At 35.0% G+C, this 12,594-nt stretch overlaps 1 protein-coding gene across 2 annotated transcripts in view; it reads right to left on the reverse strand.

Annotated features, from left to right (window-relative positions):
* Positions 1-4,071: 4,071 nt before the first annotated feature.
* Positions 4,072-12,594, reverse strand: part of LOC116274482 (hyaluronidase PH-20) — a 34,469-nt gene continuing 25,946 nt past the window's right edge. For both annotated transcript variants that reach the window (XM_031665207.1, XM_031665206.1), the window contains 3 exons: positions 9,653-10,812; positions 9,094-9,183; positions 4,072-4,639 (listed from right to left, as the gene is read on the reverse strand). In XM_031665207.1, the coding sequence (XP_031521067.1) occupies positions 4,151-4,639; positions 9,094-9,183; positions 9,653-10,633 (1,560 nt within the window). In that variant the 5' untranslated portion in view covers positions 10,634-10,812 and the 3' untranslated portion in view covers positions 4,072-4,150. The remainder of the gene's footprint in view (positions 4,640-9,093; positions 9,184-9,652; positions 10,813-12,594) is intronic.

Here is a 12,594-nt window from a genome sequence, read left to right on the forward strand (position 1 = left end):
TGGCACATAGTGCTTAAATGAGATAATTTGTAGTTTTCAGTCAAATTAAAGATGTTATAAATAAATTTTACTTAATATACTACCTTATGAAATAAAAATATTGTCAATTTTATATTTCAAATGTAAACCTTAAATCATCTAATAGAGGAAAAATTTTGGAAGATAGATACATTCTTCAAATAAATAACCATTACTATGTTTTGGGCACCTACCAATCTTATAACAAGCACTGTACTAGCTAACTTTTGTTTACTTTTTCTAGTCTTCTAAACAATTGACCTAGTTGAGGAAAGAAACTCAGAGAAGTTAAGTTTCCCAAAGTCAGCGGCTTGCAAATTGCTAAACTGGGATTCGCTTGCTCTTCCCCCTATATCCTGCTGCCAAGAATTAGCCTTCCCATGAAAAACTAACAGCTCATTAACTTTTGAATTTTGTTTAAATGATATTTCTTATAAAAAAGTAATTTGCCAAAACTTTGTATAGCCGTATGCCCTTATAAAAGCAATAAGAGTCAGTAGATAGATGAATTTGTAATTCCTTGTAACTGACGTACTTTAAAAATATAATGATGATTCTCATAGACAAATGCCACATATAAAATAAAAAGGGATAAAAAATCAAATGTTCTTTTTAATGCTAAACTTTGGTTTCTGTTTTCATACTATAATCTACAGGTATCTAAAAAGTTGTATCTTACATTTTAGAAATGGTAGCAGTCTACTAAAATAGAATTTAAGTATAAATGAGAAAACAAAGTTTACTCTGAAAAGAAAAATAAAAGATACCCATAATAAACTATGAAAAAAATGTCAACATTACTGATTATAAACCAAGTTAAAACAAGATGTCATTTTCACCCATCAGGTGAACAATGACTGCAGAATTCTATAAAGGCCAGTGTTGTTCATCTCTATTAGTGAGATCATTAATTGGAACAAAAGTTTTTGAAAGATAATTTTACAATATCTATCTAAATTAAAATGTATGTACCCTTCACATCAGCAATTCCACTTAATCCTGGCAAAAGTATGCCATGGTATATATGTACATGATATTAACTATAAAATTTTTGGCAGAGAAAAAATTTCCGTAAAATAAATATTCACCAACAAGAAATTTCCTTTAAAATTGTCATATAGTGGTATCACAGCATGATGTGGTCAGTACAAAAATGTACTGATATGGACAGACACCCAAAATATATTGCTACATGGAAAAAGCAAGTTACCAAAAATTATGGCACCAGAGCCCAATTTGTTATTTGCGTATATATACGCACACATTTGCTTCCATATTATTAGCAAATTTCCGGAATTATATACAAAAAAACTGAAACCAGGAGTTGTCACTCGCAGAAGGAAGAGAGAAGGAAACATTTAGTTTTCCACTTTGTATTGTTTCATAAAGAGCAGCAATGACTTTATAAGAATAAAAAAAAAATACAACTCAAAATGGATTAAAGACTTAAATATTAAGACCCAAAACTATAAAACTACTAGAAGAAAATACTTAGAAAACACTTTAGGACATTGGTTAAGGCAAAGATTTTATGGGTAAAACTATAAAAGTACAGGTGACAAAAACAAAAATAGTCAAATGGGACTATAACAAACTGAAAAGCTTCTACATGGCAAAGGAAAAACAATGAACAGAATAAAGCAAAAATCTATAGAATGGGAGAAAATATTTGTAAACTATGCATCTGACAATTGACTAATATATAAAATATACAAGGAACCCAAATAATTCAACAGCAAGAAACAACCTAATCAAAAAATTGCTGAAGGATCTGGGTAGACATCTCTCAAAACATACAAGTGAACAAGAGGTCTTTGAAAAAAAATACTCATCTTTACTAATCACCAGGGAATGCAAATCAAAACCACAATAAGATATCCTTCACCCCAGTTAGAATTGCTATTATCAAAAGACAAAAAATAGCAAGCACTGGCAAGGATGTGGGAAAAGGGAACTCTTGGTGAGAAAGTAAATTAGACCAGCCATTATGAAAAACACTATGAAGATAGGGAATTTCTCAGAAAACTAAAAATAGAACTAGTATAGTGATAGGGTTTGGCTGTGAGCCCACCCAAATCTCATCTTGATTTGTAGCTCCCATAATTCCCACATGTTGTGGGAGGGATCCAGTGGGAGATAACCAAATCACGGTGACAGATATCCCCCGGACTGTTCGTGTGGTAGTGAATAAGTCTCTCAAGATCTGATGATTTTATAAGAGGTTTCCCCTTTCCCTTGTCTCTCACTGTCTCTTGCTGCTACCATGTAAGAAATGGTTTTCGCCTTTCACCACGATTGTGAGGCCTCCCCAGCCACATGGAACTAAGAGTCCATTAAACTTCTTTTCCTTTATAAATTATCTAGTCTTGGGTATGTCTTTATCAGCAATGTGAAAATGGACTAATACACATAGGATACAGCAATCCCACTATTTATCCAAAGGAAAAAAAATAAGTATATCAGAGAGATATCTGCATCCCGTGTTTATTGCAGCACTATTCACAATGGCCAAGGTATGGAGTCAATCTAAATGTCCATCAACAGATGAATGGATTAAAAAAAAATGTGGTATATATACACAATGGAATATTACTCAGTCATAAGAAAAATGGAGTCCTGTCATTTGTTGCAGCAACACAGATGGAACTAGAGGCCATTATCTTATGTGAAATAAGGCAGGCATGGAAAGACAAGTATCTCACATTGTCACTCATCTGTGGGAGCTAAAAAAATTGAAATCATAGACAGCGGAATTATTGTTATGAGTATTAGAGGATAGGAAAGATGGGAGGAGAGAAGGATAGGGAGAGGCCAGATAATGGGTACAAAACAGCTAGAGGGGAAGAATAAATCCTAGTGTTCTATAGCACTGGAGGGTGACTATAATCAACAACAACATTGTGTGTGTTCAAAAAGCTAGAAGAGAGAATCTTACATGTTCCCAACACAAAGAAATGTTTGAGGTGCTGGTTACCCTTATTACCATGATCATTACACATTGTATGCATGTATCAAAATATCACTCTCTATGCCATAAATATGTACAATTAGGACATGTCAACTAAAATTAAAAGAGAAAAAAGAATAAAAAAGATTTTAAGCTAATCTAATGTAAAAAACTGTACAAGTGGTTCAGTTTTAAAAACTTCAAGCTTAAAAATGCATAATTTTTTTTAATTTTTAAAAAATGCATAATCATTTGAATTATTTTTATTGCTTTTTAGAGCTCAGTCTCAATTCAGATATTAAACAAAGCTTAAACATAAAGAAATGAGATCTGTAACAAGTAAAACATTCTCCTTTTTTCTCATGAAAAATGTAATGCCTCAAAAAAACTAAGATCCTGAAAACTTGTGCCATCATTTGAGAGTATCTAGACAACTGGATTTGGAATATGTGGTTTCATCTCTTTTTGTTTCTAGGGAGGCATGTGGAAAGGAAGGAGGAGATAGTAATATTTGTACAGATCAGACTAGGCAAGAAATTCAAATACAACTGCTCTGCGCTTTAACAGAGTCGAAGGTTAATTGTATACACTGAAGATATTCCTTTCATTCCTGTGCAAATTAGAGTCTTCAATGGCACCAGAGAAAGCAAAAAAATACTAATTCTTTTCTCTTATCTCTTCCCTCCTTTTGATTTCTTTTCCACCATCCTTTTTCCTTCTCCCTCTCTCTCTTGATTATGAGCAGAGGAGAAACATAAATATCCAAGCACTCTAAGTCTTATTGATGGGTTGTATTGAAAGGGTTTTCACTTTCAAGTTCTTAAACACTCTATATCAAGTTTTATTTATCAAAATGTCAGTGTCTTGTGCAGAATGATAGTGTTGAAACAATTCTGGCAGCTTTGCAAGTGAAACGCATAATAGGAGTTTCTGTACTCTAAACTGGAGTATTTACATAAGCTATTGATTCCTGGAATACAAATCCCTGAACTCATGGTTGAGAATTCATAAAATATAGCAGTGTTTGTCAAGTTCAAAGGAAATTATCATTTTCTAAGTATAGTTATTCAGACAGAACTTTCCAAAAATGATCTTTCAACAAGAGCTGTTCTTTTCAGAGATTTAATTAGTTGAAAAAGCACCCTTTAAGATGGACATATTGTTCATTTCAGCTAACCTGTGCAATCACAAACTCACTACAGAAGAAATGATAACAAACAAAATATTAACAATGAACATTGTGGTAGAGACTGTGGAGGATGAGGTATTGTAGAAAATTGGAGGAGATCCTTCTGTCTCCACGGGAGGCTTTAGAGAGGCATCTATACAGACACCATCAGCAATACATACATCAACAGCATCAGTGTCTTTTACATCAGCTTTCTCCTTACAACTCAAGTTGGTATAACAGCTGCAATAAAATTTTTCAGAAAATTCCTCCAGGTCTTCAACTGTTGGTTTTCCATGTACTGTGAACTTTCCACCTTTCTCCAGTCGAATATCAAAATTGTCTGGGTTGAGGTGAAGATAGTCACTTGAATTCCAGTCCTTCCTTATACACACTCCTTGCTCCTGGCAAAGCACTTGGCTACACATTTTGGCTGCTAGTGTGACGTTGATTATGTAAGGATTCAGTATAGTCTCCATGTAAGTGTCTAGGAGCAAGCAAGATTTCTGTAAAATTATAAGACAGAATATCAAAGGACAAGTTAGTTGATATGTGAATTAATTTACTGTACTACACAATTTTTTACAGAAGAATGCAAAACCAGAGGTAGCAAGAAGTAGAAGATAATTTCTTTTTTACCTTAACCAACAAGATTATTCCAATTGCTTTTTGTAAGACTTACAAGTTTCACATGCCACTTCATTCCACTGAATTACTGACTAATTGAGGCTTAATATTCCTTACCCTTGCTCTTCCTCCATAATTCATAACATTATCCGGGGATAGAATCCTACAGCTGTTACAGTATGTTAGAGTATGGTCTCTAGGATCCATTTGCCCTGATTGGAGTCCCAGTTCCATTAGTGACTAGCTGTAGGAACTTGGGAATTTCTTAAGCTTTCTAAGTCTTAGTTTCCTATCTGGGTGACTTTGGGCAAGTTGATTAACTTGATTATGCTTCAGCTTTATCATCTGGAAAATAAGGATAATTATGATGCTTACCTCATAAAGTTGTTATGAAAATAGATTTTAAAAGAACAATACATATAAATGTGCTGAACACAGGGGCATACCATATCTTCAGTTGACCCTCAATAAATTACAAATAAATGTAAGAAACACTACATTTGTCAGACAATTTTTTTCCTGAGACAAATTCTCATTCTGTCGCCCAGGCTGGAGTACAGTGGTGCAGTCTTGGCTCACTACACCTTTGATCTCCTGGATGCAAGCAGTCCTCCTGTCTCAGCCCCCTGAGTAGCTGGAACTATAGGCATATGCCACCAAATCTGTCTAATTTTGGTTTTATTCTGTGGTAGAAGTGAGGTCTTACTATGTTGCCCAGGCTGGTCTCGAACTCCTGGGCTCAAGCAATCTTCCCACCCCATCCTTCCACAGTGTTGGGATTACAGGCATGATCCACCATGCCTCGCCTGCCAGACAAGTTTAAATAGCATGGAAAAGGCTTATAATTTGGCTTATAAATTGCTGGCTCAAATACGTTAAACAGGTTCAATTGAGTATACTTTCTACTAAATGTTATGTATAGTCAAGTTATGGGTGAATAATGACAACTCTTTTACAGATTTGGCAGACTATGAGTGATGACTAACTAAAATGATTCATCTTGAGACTGGCATGTTCTAAACCCTGGACACTATCCTCTAAGAAATATTGAAGTTGATCACTTTTTTTCATATTCAACAGTTCCATTGAATGAGGTAGTTGTGCTAGTCCTTTTTCAGGTCAAAGGAAGTGGTGGTGGTAGATATGCAGGCATGTGAAGGAATCTCGGCAGCTTCCATCTGAATATATTTCTTTTCATCTTCCTTGAGATGATGTCATCTATTGTTGGCAGAATAACTGATTGCCAAAATTGTCTGCATCCTAATTCCCTGGAACCTGTGACAATGTGAGCTTACATGGCAAAAGAGACTTTGCAGATGTGATTAAGGAATGGATCTTGAGAAGGGGAGATTATCCTGAATTATCAAGATGGACTCAATGTAACTACATGACTCTTTGAAAGTGTAGAAAGTTTTCAAGCTGAGTTAGAAAGATGAAGTGAAGGAAGGAGAAATTCAAAGTGTAAGAGAGATTCAATGCACCTTGGCTGACTTTCAAGATAGAAGAGGGCCCTGAGCTAAGGAATGTACTGGCCTCTAAAAGCTGGAAATAGCCATTTGCCAATAGCCAGCCAGATAATGGGGATCTCATTGCTACAAGCACAAGGAAGTGAATCTGCCAACAACCCAAATGAGCAAGTATCTTCTCCTAGAAAGGAATTCAGCCCTGCTGTCACCTTGATTTTAGTCCATTGAAACTCATATTGGACTTCTGATCTAAGAACTATAAGATAACAAATTTCTTCTATTTTTTTAAACCACTAAGTTTGTTGTAATTTTTATGAAAGCAATAGAAAACTAATACACCATCCATCTTCTTAACAATCCAGTAGTTTTGAATGGTGTTTAGAATGAAATTCAACTTCTTCTCTTGACTTGTGCACAATGTGACACGGTATAACCCTTTCCTCCTCTTGTACAACCTTCCCATATCCATTCTACCTTAGACATAGTAGCTATTTCACTAGCACGGCAGTTTCATTTCAAACTGCACTTACTGTTCCCACTGCTTGGAATGGTCTTTCCTCTAATTTTTACCACAATTGACTTCATCCTGTCATTCAGATGGCAGCTTCAAATTAGACAACGCCCTTCTCTGATACCTTCCTTGTTAAGTTCTCCACATCTCTGTTTTAATTCTCTGTGTAGCACTTACCATATCAAAAATGTTTCTTACTTGTGTACTTTTTAAGTACTCATAAGTTCCAAGAGTACATAGACTTTCTCAATATTCTTCAACACTATGTTCCCAATACAAGGGAAATGAGAATTTATACCAAGTTCAAATAACATTGCAGCTGCTTTCTCAACTCCACAGAGACAAGGGTTATACAAAGAGGAGTAAAAGGGTGAGAATGACTTGAGAATCATTAACCTGCATACTTTGTAGTCTATGGAAATACATTAAAAGTGGCTCTCTAACAGGTAAGACTTGGTTCTTATCATTTTTGTGTCTGTGTGTGTGTGTGTGTGTGTATATCTATATCTATATCTATCTATCTATATATCTATATATATATATATCCATGGTGTAAATCCTCCTGCCATGGCCAATTTCAAGCTACCTCCCAAACATTACTGAATGCAGATCTGGGAATCAAGTATACCACCATTACACATTATGGTAGCATGCCATGAAGTAGTACATTATTACATAGTATTTCCATTTATAAAGGTATGAAAGATGTAAATAATCTCAAGAGCATGGACCATGGTAAAATGAGGTAAAATAATTGATATATTGAAATGTGTCACCTGTTTTTAACATAGTTTTTATTGTAAGTTTTTATCATTTAATTTTTAATAATGGCAGTGATTAACAACTGGCTCACAAAATCCCTGAATATTTACCAATTAGGTCTCAGTTGGGACCAGTAGGGCTGACTCTGTCACACCACCAGATCTAATAAAATGGAATGAAAAGAAATGGCTCATTTGCATTTGTTTTCTGTCAATTCCAGTAACTGCAAGTAAACCTGCAATTATCAGTTTCTTAAGTTGTCAATGAATCAGAGAAAACATGAGAAGTAATCCATGACTATTGATTGCAAATGACATAGAAAAAAGGGGAAGTAATGATAGATCTATTATTTAAAATAATCAGAAGTTGAGAAAGGTAGCAGAAATATATACAACAGAATCTATAGGGGACAATTTTGGGACAATGCCACTAAGAAGAAAATAATCATATAAAAGTTGAAGGATTGTCTCTGGTATGGATAATACTGAAGATGATTTGAGAGACATAGTAGTAGAATTTGAATCTAAGCTTAAAGGGCCACTAAAAAACAAGTGTGATACTTAAATAGTATGTCATGTCATCCTATTCATTGAGGAATGCCTGATTCACTCCTCCTCAGAGTAAGAGTGGAGTTTTCAGTTTTTTAAAAAAAGAAAAGAAAATAGTATGGAGAATTTATAAATATGTATAAGTTTTTAAATAATAGGACATTTGAGAAGGGAGTTTATGGATTTGGGGAAACAACTAATAAAAATTAAGAATTTACTTAAGAAAATTATCATTTTACAATGATTTTCTGACACATAAAATACTTTACCAAGGGTCACATACCTTTTTCTGAACTTACATTTCCTGTTATTCCTTTATATTAGAGATCCAATTAGAGACAAAAGAGTTATACAAAATAGGCAGATGGGCTCTGAGTACCTTAAAAAATTCTCATAAATGTAACTGCTGTTAAGTATTTTTAAATAAAGACTATGTCTATTCTGTCCAAACAATAAGAGATGAATACAATGCTTCTCAAAGGCTTTCTTAGACTACTAGAGTATAGACTATTTGCTAAAATCCTAAGATAGGACCCTTGGGCCATGAGCTTCATCTGGCATTCTTCATGGCACGTTCATCATTGGTATTTCCACATCCAACAGAGAAGAAAAAATTCAGCTTCAACTCAGCAATGTCCATAGGACAGCTTTCCTCTTAGGTCAAGAAGGTTGATGAGGTGGGGGATAAAGATCTGATATACAGAATTAAACAAGAATGAAAATAAAGGAACAAGGACCTATCTTCTGATACAAAACACCATGCCAGAAAATTAAGATTGTAGTCTTGTTTTTGTTACTTAATAGTCATGTAGCCTAGAGAAAATCAATTATTCACTGAATTTCTATTTCCCCACTGGAAAACGGGTATACTATTTTCTGCCTTACAACCACCACACAAATGTATTTTGATTCAGCCAGTAATACTTCAGCACCTATTACTGCCTGCTAAGCATAGTACTACTTATTTTCTTATTCAATACCAAAACAATCCCCAAAAACATTAAACATAGAAATATTTTCACCTATTTTCTACCAATTCAACTTACCATACTTCGCATTATACTGAGGCTTCCCCATATTACAATTCCAGAAGCACCCAGAGCAACAGTTTCACCAAGCGTAGACACAAGTTCTTCCTGGAAAGTGTGACAGAAAGAGTTAGCAGATAAAAACGAAATGAAAGTGCTATACATAGGACAGTAACACCGAAGCTAAGCATGCTGACCCAATAATAATAATTTTAATATTTCCCCATTATTTCTATCTCTTACACAGCCATTGCCTTACTATAAAACAAATAAGATACTATTACTGTTTCAATCACTTCTATTGAAAAGACAGCAGGCCTAAGAAATAAAAAAAAAAAGAAACTCAGTTCATACACTGTCTATACTACCTAATTCTCCCTGCCTACTAAGAGATAAAGACATTACATTAAAGATTAAGCATATTCTTATTTTGCATTCATAAAATAATGTAGAACTACTTGTGTATACATTCCTAATATTAAAAACTAGATTTCACTCCCTTCGAAAATAATATTAAATTTCAATAAACGTATTTTGTGAATTTCATTTCATAGCCCTCATACCTTGATTTACTTACTCGAGAAAGGAATTTCAAAACTTGATCAGTAAAAACTAGGCGGGCATAGACAAAAACCGGAAGTGGATTTTTTGCATCAGGTATTTTGGAAACCCTGATGGCTTCCCGAACTCGATTGCGCACATAGAGTGTAGCAACTACAACAGACTGCTGAGTGTTCAGATAAATGGATGGGTAAAGGGCAGTGCTTTCATTCCATAACCAGCTGAGATCATCATTTCTTTTTATTTCTACATCGAAGCAACTTCCATTGTAACCGGGTTTCCTATAGTGATGGTTGTAACAATCCGGAAAAAGATAATAACCCCACAAGTGATTTGGCCGAAGTGATCTTCCCAATTTTATAGTCTCTAGCATGAAATCCTTCCCTGCCTTTTCAAATTCTTGTTTAGCTTTGTCAGTGGCCTGTGGGAGACTAAGCTGTACATTTTGTTGCTGAACCAATTCAATAGACCTATTCCTGTAAACATCTTTAGGTTTCCAGTTTCTTGCCCAAGTGGGTCTCCATTCTTCCCAGTCAATAACAGCCATTCCCAAATTGTCTACTGGCATATAAAAAAGAATGTCTTGCTTAGATTTGTCCAGATGGTCTTGCAAGGAAACCTTCTGGGGGATTCCTCCATGCACAGTTACTCCTGTGGTTAGGTCTATATATGGATAGTAGCCAAGTCTATCAACATAAAATATTGTAACACCTTGCCCGGTGACGTTTATTCGGGGGCTTCCCATTAAAGTGAAGAGGCTCATATCTAGTGGCTCATCAAATTTTCCAAGACAAAATTCACTTGGGGCATTCCAGGCCCAGAGGAAAGGCACATTTGGAATAATAGGGGGTGCTCTGAAATTCAGAGTTAAGCAACACGGAATCAGAAGGAAGGTGAAAACTATCTGTGATACTCCACTTGATTTAACAAAGCTTCTGAAAAAGATGTGCTTGAATTTTAGCACTCCCATTGTAAAGAGTAATGACTGTGAAAACATTTATTTCTTCCTACACACGTTGGTTTACCCAATATTTGATGCAAAGTGTGAGCACAGATGAAAGGGAATGGAATGAATTCACTTTGGTAGATAAAGAGGTATAATGATTAAGTTACATTTAAATATTATTATTCTTGTCTCATGTTTCAGGATTGTTTTGCAAGTTGCGTCACCTATAACTGAAAAAAGAAATACAGAATACATTGTTATGATGCATTTCATAATAAAGAATGTAAGCTTCACCAAGTTCTCAACTTTAAGTGCAGGGGGTTTAATTTCATCTTAGAAGATGGAGGACCCACTCCTGTGTTTGAATCTATGAAATTATTTCCTTTCATGTATGATACAAACTCTATACTAGTTAACATTTTTCTCATCTTTCCAAATCACTACTGGGCCTACAGAAAGGAGACTGTAGCTATTTTCCTTTTGCCTTTCTGGCTGTACATAATGCTGTACCAAGCAATGCCTTAGCAAAAGCCCATTGGAGGAAAATAAATTCCAAGTTGATCCTCTCATTCTGTTTATTGCTTCCTGAAAGACCACTTGCTAGCTGTCTTCCATATACTGAAAACAACCTTTCATAGAATTCTGAAATTTCATCTTTCTCTTTCTTTCTTCTTTTTTCTCTTTTTTCACATTTTTTTTTATCAAAGGGGAGCAAACTCACTTCTGCCAGAAGTAGTAAATCAACAGTTTGGCTGAATGTATTGAATCAACCAAAAACTTCTACCAAACAAGTTGAAAGGCTCCTTGGTACACTCCTCAATCACATCTTACAATAATGTACTCTCATGTCTAAAGTTAATAAAACATTTTACTACTTTCCATTTTCTACTAAAAGGATTGGCTCTAGCCTAACTTAAGAAAAGCAATATATAGATTTTGGTCTTTTTATAGTGTTTGATAAGTAAGATTGTCTTGTCATTCTGATTGTGACAAAGCAAGGTGTTATAGCACATACTCTGGCTGTATTAAACCACAAAAGTGGTACAATAAAATGGTCTGGGCTCAAGAAATTAAACTATGTATATACTCAGCATTTAGGATTTGCAAAAATTACCTGCAAGAAGATATATTTAAATGTTCTGTGATTCTAGGAGGGAATTGGAAACTTTCTTTTAAATTAGATTAGTAGTATACTGCTTTATGAAAGTATAACAAGAATTATACTATTCTTCCCAGGAACATGTGTCCTTACCATAGCAAATTATCCGGTGATTTCCTTTGCTGAAAAATATATGACTCTAAAGAGATCACCATATCAGAATAAAATAAAATTATAAAGACTATTATAGTCTCATGTTTTGAAGATAGTGAATTTTTCCCTTCATGTTTAGAACATACAAAGTACCTAAAGATTTTTGTAGCTTAAATACTCATAAATTTCTTTATTCAGGACCTAGATAATCTTCACCTAAAATAATATTAGGGGGAAAAACGAATTGCTTTTAAATACCAACTATCAATACTAATGCCTGAATGGCAGGGACAGGGAAAAGAAAATGGAATAAAGGATTAACTTTCCCTGTATCTCAGGGAAGGAGTAAGCTAATCCTACTGAAATTAACATTTAAATCTATTTACACGTGTTCATTTTATGTAAGAAAAAGATGGGGGACCGGGCTCAATGGCTCATGCCTGTAATCCCAGCACTTTGGGAGGCCAAGGTGGGCGGATCACCTGAGGTCAAGAGTTTGAGACCAGCCTGACCAACATGGTGAAACCTCATCTCCACTAAAAATACAAAAATTAGGCAAGCGTGGTGGTAGGCTCCTGTAATCCCAGCTAGTCAGGAGGCTGAGGCAGGAGAACCACTTCAACCCAGGAGGCGGAGGTTGCAGTGAGCCGAGATAGCACCACTGCACTTCAGCCTTGGTGACAGAATGAGACTCTGTCTCAAAAAAAAAAAGAAAAAAAGAAGAAAAAAAGAAATGAAAAACATGGGGCAGAATGAGCCT

The sequence above is a fragment of the Papio anubis genome, chromosome 4 (genome assembly GCF_008728515.1).
Source record: "Papio anubis isolate 15944 chromosome 4, Panubis1.0, whole genome shotgun sequence".
Lineage (NCBI taxonomy): Eukaryota > Metazoa > Chordata > Mammalia > Primates > Cercopithecidae > Papio > Papio anubis.